We start from the raw sequence: 16,969 nt of genomic DNA on the forward strand, positions 1-16,969 counted from the left end.
AGCACCATTGATGGTGTAGACCTTTAAAGAATCAAATAAAATAGGACCCCCAAAATTTGTGAAGCAGGGTTTTTTAATACCGCCATAAAATGCAGGCTGTCAGATCTAAAAAAGTAGAAATAGTTGAAGGAAAAAAAAAAGAACCCCCCTCCCAAATATAGAACCAGCCACTAACCTATGTTACTGGCATGATATTGGAAAACAGGCGGAAATATTGGCGTGGGGTTTTCCAATTTAACCAGCACTAGGCTAAACCAGTGTGAAGTCCCCCTGATATAATGTTAATCACCACCCGCTGCCAAATAGAACATGCCATGGTAGGTCAGTTTAGACAACAAAACTAACCATAGTAAACGCTACCAATTTGACATGAAAACCGCTGGCAATTTACGGCTGGTTTTAAATGACACCAAACCCGCTGCTTAGTAAATTGTTGTCCTTATTATAGGACTATATATAAACAGCAAATTCAATTAAAATGTGTCCTATTTGCAATTATTGTCAAGTTATATGTATTATATGTAAACATTTATTTATATTTATGTAATTTGAGCTAAGATCTTACGGTGAAAAACACTGATGCATAACATCATTTGTTTGAGTAAAGTGAACATTGCATTTATACTGAACCCATACTAAAACATTTTTTTCTGTTAGCAAGTAATGAGGACATATGTCCAAATACACAGGTCCTCCCTTGTGAACCACAAGCAGAGAAATCGCTGTCTTCTCGCTATCACATAATGGCTGTCAGAATCTAGACTTATTAATGCGCTAGAATTACACTGTCCAAGACATTTCATACAGAGAAGCTAGGCCTCTTAGCAGAATAAAATGATCGCATAGGAGGCTGAAAGCTGTGAGTCATGGCTGCTGGAGATTAGCACATGTTTTTAGGTAGTGCATTATGGGTAATGTTCTGTTAAACACCTTTTCTGTATTGCATTTTGTATTTAGGCTGGTCAGATTGCTCTGGACACTGCAAGACACCATAATAACTCAGATGTTGCTCTTCTTCTCACCAAGGCACCACAGGTACAGTATTCATAGATTAACTGACAAACACTGGGCCTGAGCCAGATGTGGACGCATGAGCTGTCGCTGCTGCTTATATAGAAGCAGCAGCGATAGCACTAATATGGTAGTGTAGCAGGCGGCGCCACGCCTCCTGCAGGCATTACTGATCTAAGCTGCTTCCTGCAGCATCGGATCAACTGCATCACCATCGTCTGTCTGCGTGATCCTGGCCTTGTCCCTCCCCCATAACAGAGGTTGTCGCCGCCCCTTCTCTGCCCCTAAACGGCTTCAAACGGTCAATAACTGACAGTCTGATGCTGTACTGCGTCTGCCATCGGTACATCTGTACTTTGCGGCATTCACTGCACTTGCGTTGGGACCTGAATCAGGCCCGCTGAGCGCTTCACTGGAATGTCAAAAGTTTTGTACCAACTGGTATAAGATGCACTACTGAGCCAGTGTATTTTAACCTTCTTGTACAGGTTTCTGGACTTACAAATGCACACCACATCCTGTAGGCATCTGCTCAGGTTTTTGTAGGCTGTTACTATGCTGTCTACAGTCATCCTCCCACCATGCATAATTAATGATTTTTAAACTTCTCTTATCCTCCTATAATCCTGTAGTTTCACTGTAGTTTACATGTTTTATTTAACTCATGAAAGTAAGGAAATGTAAAGTAAGGCCCCCTTTTTTATTCAAACGTTATATACACGTTTGAATTGTGAATAACAAAAGGTGTTCATGTTCCAGTGCATGCCATATCGATTAAAACAATCTATTCAGTTATACAGTAGTTGTACTACAACCTGCTAAATGTAAATTGCTATATGGGGCCCCAGGGGCTGCTTCATGTACCTGTTGGGCACTTTAAAATGGCAGTGGATGGGGAATGTCAGCAAATTGTACAAGCTGTCCAGATAAAAACCAGTGAAGCCCAGAAAAATGACACAGAGGCATATGTAAAAGGGTCAGAGTTTGCGAGAGGTGTGGATTGCTGGCTGATCTCAGACTTTTTTTTTTTTAAAGCGGCAATCATTTACAAGGCAAAATCATGCCCTTTAAATGATTGCTGCTTTAAAAAACCATCTGCGATCGTCTGTCATCCAGCACCTCCGTCCAAGGCTATTCAATTACAGACTCTTTCTCTTACGTTCTAGAGGATGCTGGGGACTCCGTAAGGACCATGGGGATAGATGGGCTCCGCAGGAGACATGGGCACTCCAAGAAAGACTTTAGGTCTGGGTGTGCACTGGCTCCTCCCTCTATGCCCCTCCTCCAGACATCAGTTTGATACTGTGCCCAGAGGAGACTGGGTGCATTACAGGGAGCTCTCCTGAGTTTCCTGTCAGAAAGTATTTTAGTTAGGTTTTTTATTTTCAGGGAGTCTGCTGGCAACAGGCTCCCTGCATCGTGGGACTGAGGAGAGAGAAGCAGACCTACTTCTGTGAGTTTCAATGCTCTGCTTCTTAGGCTACTGGACCCTGGAGTTCGTCTCGGAGCCGCGCCGCCGTCCTCCTCACAGAGCCGGAAGATAGAAGCCGGGTGAGTATGATAAGAAAAGAAGACTTCAGAGGCGGCAGAAGACTTCATGATCTTCACTGAGGTAACGCACAGCAATAACGCTGTTCGCCATTACTCCCATACACCTCACACATGGCAGTCACTGTCAGGGTGCAGGGCGCAGGGGGGGCGCCCTGGGCAGCATATGAACCTCTCTTTGGCAAAAATATATATGTATACAGCTGGCCACTGTATATATTTTATACAATTTTTAGTGTATTTGAGCGGGACAGAAGGCCGCCGCCGAGGGGGCGGGGCTTCTCCCTCAGCACTCACCAGCGCCATTTTCTCCACAGCATAGCTGAGAGGAAGCTCCCCAGACTCTCCCTGCTTATACCACAGTGAAAGAGGGTTTTAAAGAAGAGGGGGGGGGCACATAATTAGGCGCATATATAAATATATACACAGCGCTACCGGGTAAACATATATTTATTGTGTTTTTTCCTGGGTCATATAGCGCTGGGGTGTGTGCTGGCATACTCTCTCTCTGTCTCTCCAAAGGGCCTTGTGGGGGAACTGTCTTCAGATAAGAGGATCCCCTGAGTGTGTGGTGTGTCGGTACGCGTGTGTCGACATGTCTGAGGTAGAAGGCTCTCCTAGAGAGTGTCACGATCCGAGTACTAAGACACTATCTCCCTTCTGGTTGTACGCCCTCCGCGGCCTCCGCTGCCTTCCACGTGTCTCAGCATGCACTTGTTGTTTGGCGTCTCCTGTCCTCTGCGGCCGGAGCCGCCATTACTACTATGTTTCTACATTGTGTTCCAAACCAGGTTTTCCATCTTACTACCAGCATGGGCGCAGCCATGTTGGATGCGATCACATGTTCCAGCTCCTCCAATCTACTGGCTCTGAAATCTGCATAATTGCCCAGCCAATGCCTGCAAAGCTGCAGGTATAAGTATCCTGTGTCTGGGCCAGATAGATGTCAGTGCTTCATTTGTCTCCAGTGGTTCCTGTGTGCAGTCTTCTACAGAATCTCCAGTGAACTCTCCTGCATTCAAGCCTGACTCCTCTGTGTTACACTCTGTGGTGTAACACGACACCTCTGTGATTAATCCTCTACAACATCACCTTACTCACCTGTGTCTGTATTCCGGCTTTCCAGCAGCCACACTTCAACAAACTACAGTTTTCCAGCGAATCCTAGCTTCATTTACAGTTTACAGAACTTTTCTCTACATTCCAGGTTACTGGTATTAACCAGTTGCACACCTAAATTTCCACTTGTGACTTTCTATTGGTTTTGCACGTTTTATGACTTTTCATTTAATAAAATCACTGAAAGATATTTCCAGTTGTCGTGGTCACGCCTTCGGGCATCCTTGCTACTGTCTTTACGCATGTCCAGGAGTCCCATCGCTCCTCCAACATTCAGGTACCCGTCAACCCCTACAACTGAGGCTCCCAGTCACGGTCTCCAGTCCTCAGTTGTGACAGAGAGGACGTGGAGCAAATGAATGTGGTGTCTCCGTCGACAACGCCGACACCTGACTGGATGGACATGTGGAATGTTTTAAGTGCTAATGTAAATTTATTGCACAAAAGATTAGAGGTACAGCCTGGGAGTCAACCCATGTCTGTCCCTATGTCGCAGGGACCTTTGGGGTCTTAAAAGCGTCCACTTTCCCAAATAATAGACACAGATACCGACAAGGATTCTGACTCCAGTGTCGACTACGATGATGCAAAATTACAGCCAAAATTGGCTAAATGTATTCGATATATGATTATTGCAATAAAAGATGTTTTGCATATCACAGAGGAACCCCCTGTCCCTGACACGAGGGTACACATGTATAAGGGAAAGAAACCTGAGTTAACATTTTCCCCCTCACATGAGTTGAACGAATTATGTGAAGAAGCTTGGGAATCTCCAGACAAAAAACTGCAGATTCCCAAAAGGATTCTTATGGTGTATCCTTTCCCGCCAACGGACAGGATACGGTGGGAATCCTCCCCTAGGGTGGACAAAGCATTGACACGCTTATCCAAAAAGGTAGCGCTGCCATCCCAAGATGCGGCTACCCTCAGGGATCCTGCTGACCGCAAGCAGGAGGTTACCTTGAAGTCCATTTGCACACATTCTGGTACCTTACTCAGACCGGCAATTGCGTCGGCCTGGGTTTGTAGCGCGGTAGCAGCATGGACAGATACCTTATCAGCGGAAATTGAGACCCTAGATAAGGATACCATTTTATTGACCCTAGGGCATATAAAAGAGAGATGCTCAAAGACGCTATGTCGATTTCTGTTAGACGAGTCCTATGGACCCGGCAATGGACAGGTGATGCCGACTCAAAGAGGCATATGGAGCATGAGGAATTGTTTGGGGAAGGTCTCTCGGACCTGGTCTCCACAGCTACAGCTGGTAAATCTAATTTTTTGCCTTATATTCCCTCACAGCCTAAGAAAGCACCACATTACCAAATGCAGTCCTTTCGATCACAAAGAAACAAGTAAGTACGAGGTGCGTTCTTTCTTGCCAGAGGTAAGGGCAGAGGGAAAAAGCTGCACAACACAGCTAGTTCCCAGAAACAGAAGTCCTCCCCGGCCTCTGCAAAATCCACCGCATGACGCTGGGGCTCCGTTAAAGGAGTCCGCCCCAGTGGGGGCACGTCTTAGACTTTTCAGCCACATCTGGGTTCACTCGCAGGTGGATCCCTGGGCAATAAAAATTGTTGCTCAGGGTTACAAGCTGGAATTCGAAGAGGTGCCTCCTCGCCGGTTTTTCAAATCGGCCCTGCCAGCTTCTCCCCAGGAAGGGGAGATTGTGTTAAATGCAATTCACAAATTTGTATCTTCAACATGTGGTGGTCAAGGTTCCCCTGCTTTAACAAGGAAGGGTTATTACTCAACCCTGTTTGTAGTCCCGAAACCGGACGGTTCGGTCAGACCCATATTAAATTTTAAAATTCCTGAACCTATAATTGAAAAGGTTCAAGTTCAAGATGGAATCGCTAAGAGCGGTCATCGCCAGCCTGGAAGGGGGGGATTATATGGTATCTCTGGACATAAAGGATGCATACCTTCATGTTCCCATTTATCCACCTCATCAGGCGTACCTGAGATTTGCGGTACAGGATTGTCATTACCAATTTCAGACGTTGCCGTTTGGGCTTTCCACGGGCCCGAGGATTTTCACCAAGGTAATGGTGAAAATGATGGTGCTCCTGCGCAAGCAAGGTGTCACAGTTATCCCGTACTTGGACGATCTCCTCATAAAAGCGAGATCAAGAGAGCAGTTACTGAACAGCGTATCACTTTCACGGAAGGTGTTATAGCAACACGGCTGGATTCTCAATATCCCGAAGTCGCAGTTGGTTCCTACGACTCGTCTGACTTTCTTGGGCATGATTCTGGATACAGACCAGAAAAGGGTTTATCTTCCGATAGAAAAAGCTCAGGAACTCATGACTCTAGTCAGGAACCTATTGAAACCAAAACAGGTGTCAGTGCATCACTGCACTCGAGTCCTGGGAAAGATGGTGGCATCATACGAGGCCATTCCCTTCGGCAGACTCCATGCGAGGACTTTCCAGTGGGACCTACTGGACAAGTGGTCCGGGTCACATCTACAGATTCATCAGTGGATCTCCCTGTTCCCCAGGGCCAGGGTATCTCTCCTGTGGTGGCTGCAGAGTGCTCACCTTCTAGAAGGCCGCAGGTTCGGCATTCAGGACTGGATCCTGGTGACCACGGACGCGAGCCTCCGAGGTTGGGGAGCAGTCACAAAGGGAAGAAACTTCCAAGGTCTTTGGTCAAGTCAAGAGACTTGTCTTCACATCAACATCCTGGAACTGAGGGCCATATACAACGCCCTACGTTAAGCGGAGACCTTACTGCGCAACCAACCAGTTCTGATCCAGTCAGACTACATCACCGCAGTGGCTCATGTAAACCGCCAAGGCGGCGCAAGGAGCAGAGTGGCAATGGCAGAGGCGACCAGGATTCTACGCTGGGCGGAAATTTATGTAAGCGCACTGGCAGCAGTGTTAATTCCGGGAGTGGACAACTGGGAAGCATACTTCTTCAGCAGACAAGACCAGCTTCCAGGAGAGTGGGGACTTCATCCGGAAGTCTTCGCACGGATTGCAAATCAGTGGGGACTACCCCAGATAGACATGATGGCGTCCCGCCTCGACAGAAAGCTACAGAGATATTGCGCCAGATCAAAAGATCCTCAGGCGGTAGCTGTAGACGCCCTAGTGACACCGTGGGTGTCCAGTCGGTCTATGTATTTCCTCCTCTTCCTCTCATACCCAAGGTGTTGAAAATAATAAGAAAGAGAGGAGTGAGAACAATTCTTATTGTTCCAGATTGGCCACGAAGGACCTGGTATCCGGATCTGCAGGAAATGCTCACAGAAGATCCATGGCCTCTTCCTCTAAGACAGGACCTGTTGCAACAGGGGCCCTGTCTGTTCCAAGACTTACCGCGGCTGCGTTTGAGGGCATGGCGGTTGAACGCCGGATCCTAGCGGAAAAAGGCATTCCGGATGAGGTCATTCCTACGCTGATAAGGGCTAGGAAGGACATGACTTCTAAACATTATCACCGTATATAGCGAAAATATGTTCTTGGTGTGAGGCCAGGAATGCTCCTACGGAAGAATTCCATCTGGACCGTTTCCTTCACTTCCTACAAACTGGAGTGAATTTGGGCCTAAAATTAGGCTCCATTAAGGTTCAGATTTCGGTCTTATCCATTTTCTTTCATAAAGAATTGGCTTCTCTCCAGAAGTACAGACTTTTGGGAAGGGAGTGCTGCATATTCAGCCTCCTTTTGTACCTCCGGTGGCGCCTTGGGACCTTAACGTGGTGTTGAGTTTCCTTAAGTCGCATTGGTTTGAACCACTTAAAACGGTGGAGTTAAAATATCTCACTTGGAAGGTGGTCATGTTATTAACCTTGGCTTCGGCTAGGCGAGTGTCGGAATTGGCGGCTTTGTCTCATAAAAGCCCCTATCTGGTTTTCCATATGGATAGAGCAGAATTGCGGACTCGTCCTCAATTCTTGCCTATGGTGGTGTCATCTTTTCATATGAACGAGCCTATTGTGGTGCCTGTGGCTACACGTGACTTGGAGGATTCCGAGTCCCTTGATGTGGTCAGGGCTTTGAAAATTTACGTGGCCAGAACGGCTAGAGTCAGAAAAACAGAAGCACTGTTTATCCTGTATGCAGCCAACAAGGTTGGTGCCCTGCTTCAAAGCAGACTATTGCTCGCTGGATCTGTAACACGATTCAGCAGGCACATTCTACGGCAGGATTGCCGTTACCAAAATCGGTCAAGGCCCATTCCACTAGGAAGGTGGGCTCGTCTTGGGCGGCTGCCCGAGGGGTCTCGGTACTACAGCTGGGCCGAGCTGCTACTTGGTCGGGTTCAAACACCTTTGCAAAGTTCTATAAGTTTGAGACCCTGGCTGAGGAGGACCTCCTATTTGCTCAATCGGTGCTGCAGAGTCATCCGCACTCTCCCGCCCGTTTGGGAGCTTTGGTATAATCCCCATGGTCCTTACGGAGTCCCCAGCATCCTCTAGGACGTAAGAGAAAATAAGATTTTAAACCTACCGGTAAATCTTTTTCTCGTAGTCCGTAGAGGATGCTGGGCGCCCGTCCCAAGTGCGGACTAATTCTGCAAGACTTGTATATAGTTTTGCTTACATAAGGGTTATGTTCTAGTTTTCATCGGTCTTGGACTGATGCTATGTTGTTTTCATACTGATAACTGGTTAGTATAACACAAGTTATACGGTGTGATTGGTGTGGCTGGTACGAATCTTGCCCTTGGATTAACAAAAATCCTTTCCTCGTACTGTCCGTCTCCTCTGGGCACAGTTTCTCTAACTGAGGTCTGGAGGAGGGGCATAGAGGGAGGAGCCAGTGCACACCCAGACCTAAAGTCTTTCTTGGAGTGCCCATGTCTCCTGCGGAGCCCGTCTATCCCCATGGTCCTTACGGAGTCCCCAGCATCCTCTACGGACTACGAGAAAAAGATTTACCGGTAGGTTTAAAATCTTATTTTTTCTTGCGCTGTAAGTTTGCTGCTAAAGCGCGTTATCCCATAGGTTCCGTGAAAAGTACCTAGAGCTATAAGTTAGCATGTTCGCGGCACCGCGATAATAGCACTTAAACCAGATTTCTCTATGAGCCTCCCTTAGGCTTGAACAGAAATCCACATTAAGTGCAGCCTGCAAGTTTATCGGGCTGTAAATGAACAGCCCCGGCAGAACAATTAGCCTGTGGCCATAGTCTGTATTCTCTGGCGGTTTTACTCAATGGTGACAGCTCACCAGCTTAGCTATTAAAGCATACAGTAACTTAAACTGATGTTTAGGCTATGGGCTGCTTTATGCTGGTGGTCTGGCTTCATGATGTGATCTTATGGTTTTTCACAAAGGTATTATGTGGCCCTTTGCTCGATCAAGAACATTCTAGGCGCACCACCACTGTTAATTGTATTGGCAATACTTGAAGATAAAGCACACGTTAAAAGTACATGACAAATGAAAGTATGTATATTTCTATAGATTTTGCGTTTTAGTCGTGGGAGAAGCTTGAGGAAGAAAAGAGAAAAGCTAAAAGAGGAGAGGAGAGCTCAGTCAGTGCCAAGAGAAGAGGTTGCAGACAGTAAAGTATGCCTTTCACGTTAATCTTTTTTTTTACCCTTTTTAATGGTCACATATGTTTTGTAAAGATATGAGACTGAAGGTTTTCTAATAAACATGAAGGAAGACAAACCACAAGTTTTTTTTCTGTGCATTGCCCCTTTAATGTGCTGGTGATGTTTCCCCTTTAAGATTATATATTCTAGTTGCGGATGTTCCTCTCCTATAGTATCGTTTAGGTAGAAGTGTTTTTGGATTCTTAGTTGCTGATATGCAGTTTAACTGCCTATTTTGTTCTGCTCCACCGTCCTGCCCACCCTATTTGTTGAGTTGTATGCAGTGGCGGATCTAGACTTTAGTTTTAGGGGGGTCGGATTAAAAATTTATACTGACTCCTCCCACTCCGTTATGCCCCTCCCACTTAAAATAGATTACCTTAGCAGCGGGACATCACTCGAGCCCGACACAGAGAACAGTCCCAGGGGTCGAGCATCTCTGTGCTGCTAGGAGGTTGGGCCTTGGCTTTCCCCGCCATCCCGGGAGCCAGCCATGCTCTTCTCCGGCCGCACCAGCCACTTGGCCACAACCAGCATGAAGGCCCACAGCACCTGGTGATGTTCATGGTGCGGGGTCCCCACCGGGATGTCCAGGGTGAGGGGGTGACACTGGGTCCTGGTCATCTGCGGACCTGCGGTAGCCAGGCTGTCATGAGCACATGTGTGGATCTGCCCCGAGCAGTTGCAGTGCTGGGTTACAACACACTGCAACTTTACTACACACTATTACTAGAGTTTCTGCCACAGCAATACTCTTTAATGGAATAACAAACTTGATTTTAATGGTCCATCTGGGAACACACACACAGTCACACACACACACACACACACACACACACACACACACACACACACACACACAGTCACACACACACAGTCACACACACACACACACACAGTCACACACACACACACACACACACACACACACACACACACACACACACACACACACACACACACACACACACACACACACACATATATATCATAATGTGTGCATTTTTTCTCTTTATGGAAACTCCCTCCTAGTAAGCAGATCCAGTTGGGAGAATTATCTCAAGCAGCAGGGATCTGGGTAAAACAAAGTAAAATCCCCTGCGGAAGGGGGGCTCATCACTACTATGTGCAGGGAGAGGGTGATACAGAAAAGGCCTCTCTGCACAGGGCGCAGCCTGTCCGAGCAGATAAGACTTATCCGGGGAGCGATGTCTCATTCCTAGAACTGCGCCGTTATCTCACTTCCCATCATACATCGCGGGATGCGAGCTGCTCATATCACAGTGATGCACCCAGCAATGACCCTTCCCCTGACTGTATCCCAGGGTGCTCTATATAACATATTATCCATAAACCATATTATTTATCCATATACCATGTGATAACCTGCAGGAGTTATCTGTAATGTCTATACTGCTCATTAGTAACATGTGTATTACAACAGATATTAGGGGTCAGCCCGAAGCTCTGTGACAAGTACAGCGCCAGCCAGGTGCCCAGATCTCAGGCCACTTACCTGGGTAAGGCAGAGAGGGGAGTACATGCTGCTGATTGTGAAAAGAGCAGGTGTAGTGGCCAGGGTGAGAGAGGACAGGATCATGCATACTGCTGGCTGCTAGCCGCCTCCAGGCTTCACTACAGTGCTGGCTGCGGCTGCCGCAGCAGATCGTCGGGCCGGGCGCCAGGCGGAAGCACTTTTACGGACGGATGTGCTGCCTGGCTGCGGCTGCGCAGATGATCGCCGCGACTGTGCAGATGATTGCCGCGGTGGGACCCGGCCGTCTATCCCGGCGCCAGTATGTATAGGGGGGGGGGGGGGGGGCGCGTTCGCCCTAATCGCCCCCCGCTAAATCTGCCACTGGTTGTATGTGGCGGTAAAGAAAGGTTTCTAGCTTGTTAATGTTTAGTTTAGTTAGCTGCGCTCTCCCGCTCATAATGTCATTTATAGTAGGGCAGTTGTCCTGACTGGGAAATAGCTACACCTCCTGCATGGGAGGGTTTTGTCATTGGGTAAGTTGCACAACAGTGTTTGTGTGGCTGATTGTGTTTGACATGTATGTTCTTTATTGTCACTACCAATTTTATTACAAATTGGTCATTAAATGTATCATTATTTTAAAATACCAGCACTGTTGTCTGTGTCTTTATTTTCTTATTATTGTTTTGGTTCATATAGTTAATGTAAGCACATGTGGGGCAATGCACGGACCCTGACAGTGTGGTTGGAAAGGCCTTTCAGTGTTCTGTATTACACGAGGGAAGTGGCAGGTTTCTTCTTCCAGTTTGTTTCAAATAATTTAATTGATTAAGGAATTAATACAGATCTTTCAAAAATGATGTGCAAGTTTGAAACTTGTATTTTGCCATCTCTTGCAGTTTTCTGTTGCTAAAACTAATATTAATGTAATTATAGTAAACATCAAATTATTATTTTGTTTTATGTGTAAAATATGTTTACAGTCTGACATATTCCATTTATAACACATAATTGTCGTTCCAGGCCAGCGTTTCAGCAGCCGATGACACCCACAGTAGTGAGCACGCTGCTTTTAAGCAAGGAGATAGCAAAGATGACCAGCGACCTGCTGCTGCAGGATATAAACAGAGGAAAGGAAAGAGGGGGAAGATTAAAGAAAAGGTACTAGACATCTGTCTGCCTATACCTAGCTATAGTGGAACGTACTGGAATCTGTTGTATCTTATAGGAATCAGATCCTTCTCTCACTATTACTACATCATTTATTGGGTCATGGACAAGTGCAGACCTAGTGGCGGTGCAGCTGGGGCATTGCACCAGGGCCTGCCGCTATGAAGGGGCCCACTGGCGGCATTATCAGAAGGGGTTAGAGTGACTCATTATAGTACGCCGCCGCAGAGGTAAAGAAGAGGGAGGTGGTGGTCTGGCAGGAGGAGAGGTGTAGGGGAGCCCACCCCTTATTTCATGTCCTGAAAAAAAAAACAGGGAGTAGAGGAGCTGCAAAACATAATGGCCATTAGTTTTGGAGACCATGGGGTATATTTACTAAGGTCCCGATTTTGACCGAGATGCCGTTTTTTCTTCAAAGTGTCATCTCGGTCATTTACTAAACTCAAATCTCGGCAGTGATGAGGGCATTCGTATTTTTTTTGAAGTCCAACAAAAAAAATACGAATGAATACACCATCGGTCAAAACGCGGCTGTTTAAGTATGAATCTCGGTCATTTACTAAGAAGTGCAAAGCAAAAAAAAAAAAAAAACACTGCCGTGAAAAAATACAACTCGTAAAAAAGTGCTAAAAAAAAACAGACCTGCTTTTTTGAGCCGTGATTGGATAGGCATGCACGGATCCATGAGATCCGTGCATGTATATCAGTGGGAAGGGGTGGGAAAGTGTTAATTTTTTGGAAAAAAATTGCGTGGGGTCCCCCCTCCTAAGCATAACCAGCCTCGGGCTCTTTGAGCCGATCTTGGTTGCAGAAATATGGGAAAGAAAATGACAGGGGTTCCCCCATATTTAAGCAACCAGCATCGGGCTCTGCGCCTGGTCCTGGTTCCAAAAATACGGGGGACAAAAAGCGTAGGGGTCCCCCGTATTTTTAAAACCAGCACCGGGCTCCACTAGCTGGACAGATAATGCCACAGCCGGGGGTCACTTTTATATAGTGCCCTGCGGCCGTGGCATCAAATATCCAACTAGTCACCCCTGACCGGGGTACCCTGGGGGAGTGGGGACCCCTTCAATCAAGGGGTCCCCCCCCCCCAGCCACCCAAGGGCCAGGGGTGAAGCCAGAGGCTGTCCCCCCCATCCAATGGGCTGCGGATGGGGGGCTGATAGCCTTTTTGTAAAAGTGTAAGATATTGTTTTTAGTAGCAGTACTACAAGGCCCAGCAAGCCTCCCCCGCATGCTGGTACTTGGAGAACCACAAGTACAAGCATGCGGCGGAAAAACGGGCCCGCTGATACCTGTAGTGCTACTACTAAAAAAATACCCAAAAAAAGACAAAACACACACACCTTGAAAGTAAAGTTTTATTACATCCATCCACAGAAACATACATACATACTTACCTTATGTTCACACGCAGGTCGGTCCTCTTGTCCAGTAGAATCCATGGGGTACCTGTTGAATAAATTATACTCACCAGATCCAGGGTACCAGGCTCCTCGGATAATCCTTTTGTAATCCACGTACTTGATTAAAAAAATAAAACGGAGACCCGAGCCACGCACTGAAAGGGGACCCATGTTATCACATGGGTCCCCTTTCCCCGAATGCCAGAAACCCACTCTGACTTCTGTCTAAGTGGGTTTCTTCAGCCAATCAGGGAGCGCCACGTTGTGGCACCCTCCTGATCAGCTGTGTGCTCCTGTACTGACTGACAGGCAGCACGCGGCAGTGTTACAATGTAGCGCCTATGCGCTCCATTGTAACCAATGGTGGGAACTTTCTGCTCAGCGGTGAGGTCACTTTCGGTCAACCGCTGTGGACCGACCTGCGTGTGAACATAAGGTAAGTATGTATGTATGTTTGTGTGGATGGATGTAATAAAACTTTACTTTCAAGGTGTGTGTGTATTGTCTTTTTTTGGGTATTTTTTTAGTAGTACTACAGGTACCAGCGGGCCCGTTTTTCCGCCGCATGCTGGTACTTGTGGTTCTCCAAGTACCAGCATGTGGGGGAGGCTTGCTGGGCCTTGTAGTACTGCTACTAAAAACAATATCTTACACTTTTACAAAAAGGCTATCAGCCCCCCATCCGCAGCCCATTGGATGGGGGGGACAGCCTCGGGCTTCACCCCTGGCCCTTGGGTGGCTGGGGGGGGGGGACCCCTTGATTGAAGGGGTCCCCACTCCCCCAGGGTACCTCGGCCAGGGGTGACTAGTTGGATATTTGATGCCACGGCCGCAGGGCACTGTATAAAAGTGACCCCCGGCTGTGGCATTATCTGTCCAGCTAGTGGAGCCCGGTGCTGGTTTTAAAAATACGGGGGACCCCTACGCTTTTTGTCCCCCGTATTTTTGGAACCAGGACCAGGCGCAGAGCCCGATGCTGGTTGCTTAAATATGGGGGAACCCCTGTCATTTTTTCCCCCATATTTCTGCAACCAGGATCGGCTCAAAGAGCCCGAGGCTGGTTATGCTTAGGAGGGGGGACCCCACACCATTTTTTTTACAGTTTTACAGTGCTTATTTAAAAAAAAAAAAAAAAAATGAACCCCAGCACGGATCACACAGATCCGGCCGAGATTCATTTAGAAAAAGTCGGCAGTGTTTTGCTAATCACTGCCGTAAAAAACAAAAAAAAAACACGAATGACATCGACATCGGAACAAAAGAAAATGCAGAATACGACAGCTTAGTAAATTAGTCGTAATAAATTCAAAAAGTTGCAGTTTTACACTTTCGATGTCATTCGTGATTATTCTCCCACCAAATCGGGAGAATTACGAATGTTAGTAAATATACCCCCATATATGTATGTTACAGTATGTAAGATATAGCAGGATGGGATAGGTAAGGGAGGGAGGGAGGGGGAGGGAGTTGAGATTATTTTATGCAAAACAAAGTTTGTTCCCAATGTTAATTGCAGCTGCCCAGCTGTTTGTGCAAAAATGCCATACATCCACGTCCATTGTTCTGCCACAAGGAGCAGACTGCAAGTCATTCCTGACAACGAGTGCACAGCGTGAAAGTTTTACAATGGAGTCTCAATTTTTCTGGGGCTGCTGGTGGGCCGGTCAGAGTATTTGTTTGTGTGGCATATTGCAGTTCTGCCACTGGTCATGGAGGACAGTTGGGAGCGTCTCTGTGCACTCCCATAGCAGGGCTAGACGCCAGATCGCCTAGTTCCGCCGGGAGTGCACGTTTGCGATGGAGCCGCACTAGATGAGCGCGGCTCCATCTGTATGCATAATAATGTATATATACAGTACACACACACACACACACACACACACACACACATACAAATTCATATGTTGTGCTCCCTCTCCTCCTGCATACTTGTTTTAGTGAGTTCCCAGTGACTTTACTGCTTCTTTCGATGGTAGAGGTCTTCATTAACTGACCATGGGTGTAATTGGGCTGCTGAAGTTTTTGGTTTTCCACTTACATCTGTGTGCAACCTCTCATTCATAAATCTCAGGCCCGCAACCTCCCCACCCCCCACCTGCTGCACAAAGCCTTCACACAGAGATTGCATAAACTAGTACTTTAATGCCTAATCTTATCTGCTCTTTTTACTGTTGTTACACTGTGATTTATAAGCATACAGTATATATATACAGCCTGCTCTGTTGAGTAGAGCACTGACATTAGCGGTGCTGCTCAGCCTGGGTAGGGAAGGGGGTGGGAACACTGCACCCGTCAATCTTCCTTCACACCACACACATAATTGGCTGCAGGGATGGGCAGCAGACTTAGTGGGAGCAGCACCCCCCATTGTTAATCTGGCTGCTGGCCCTAATCTTGGGATGCCCTAGGCATTTGCCTATAATGTATATGCCTAGGGCCGGACCCCAATGACAGAGAATACTCCTCAGGTATGTGGCAGGCAGCTGGGGGTCATGCGGGCCCAGCAGACAGCAGCATTGGCGTGGTCATGGCATATGGTGATCCAGGAGTTCGGGAATGCAGGCTGTGGCGTCGGGCCTATGCAGACGCCGAAGCTCAGGCCTCTGGACGTTTGCCAGTCTAGCCACCATATAGTTACGCCACTGCCTAAGAGAGATATGTTAATTAGTACCTGACCTGTAGATAATGTAGTAGGAAGGATGTCATGAAAACATAAGAGGTACATTATACAAAACATTTGGAACTTTTGTAAATGATTTGTATTACATGTTCTTTTCCACTTTGGCAATTGACTCCACAAAGTATTTTTTCCCATTTCTTTAGATTTCGGCTCTTTCAGACCCAACTTCGCCTGCAGATCAACAACCTTTCTGTGGTGGTCAACAAGCTGGCCATAATCACAGGAGAAGAAGCAAACACAGAGGCCCGTCACCACCTTTCCCTCCACACGAGGCCAGGGCGTACCAGCTTTACACTCTATACAGGGGGAAGGATGGCAAGGTTATGCAGGTAGTGTTTTACAGAAATAGAAGCAGGAAATAAAAGCCTGCAGTATCTGTAATGTAGATGCAGGCAAGACTTATCACTATGGCTTAGTTCATTTACAAGAATACTAACTTTCATTCTTCTGATATTATATGTTAAGCTAAGAATAAAGTACATGGGTACAGTTAATTGCTTTTTTATATACAGTATGTGCACCAGCTGAACCTATTGTTCCCCAATAATGTAATGACATTTTATATACACAAGAGACAGTAGTGTTCTGACAATGTTATGAATAAACTTGAAAGTCACATTTACCATATGAAATACACGTAAATATATGATATAATTGAAAGTAAATATAAACATCTGTTATTTTCCCTTTTAAAATCAAATGGGAATCTTCTTTCCTGTCCCAGTCCACATAGAAATATGAATGAAGTAGTGCGAATAGATGGCCGCGGGCCCGCAGCTTATTAGGTAGCAGCCACACTAATTATTTAAGTACTATAGTATCAGCTAGAGAGGTCTATATGCAAACAGAAGCAGTAGCTAGTGCTGTCATCACCATCACTGCATATTGTTGCACCAGCCTCAGGCGCCCACAAGAGATACCCGCTTCTGACAGGTGTAAACGTGACATGCGTCCAGCTGCACCTCAGTCGCAATTCCATGAAAACTGTAACTG

The 16,969-nt window shown here is 46.7% G+C and overlaps 1 protein-coding gene across 6 annotated transcripts in view; it reads left to right on the forward strand.

Annotated features, from left to right (window-relative positions):
• The window catches only part of ANKRD6 (ankyrin repeat domain 6), a 334,377-nt gene that overhangs the window by 299,917 nt on the left and 17,491 nt on the right, over positions 1-16,969 (forward strand). For all 6 annotated transcript variants that reach the window (XM_063916984.1, XM_063916978.1, XM_063916983.1 and 3 more), the window contains exons 9-12: positions 958-1,035; positions 9,107-9,211; positions 11,741-11,878; positions 16,120-16,305. In XM_063916984.1, the coding sequence (XP_063773054.1) occupies positions 958-1,035; positions 9,107-9,211; positions 11,741-11,878; positions 16,120-16,305 (507 nt within the window). The remainder of the gene's footprint in view (positions 1-957; positions 1,036-9,106; positions 9,212-11,740; positions 11,879-16,119; positions 16,306-16,969) is intronic.

This window comes from Pseudophryne corroboree, chromosome 4 (assembly GCF_028390025.1).
Source record: "Pseudophryne corroboree isolate aPseCor3 chromosome 4, aPseCor3.hap2, whole genome shotgun sequence".
In the NCBI taxonomy this organism is placed as follows: Eukaryota; Metazoa; Chordata; class Amphibia; order Anura; family Myobatrachidae; genus Pseudophryne; species Pseudophryne corroboree.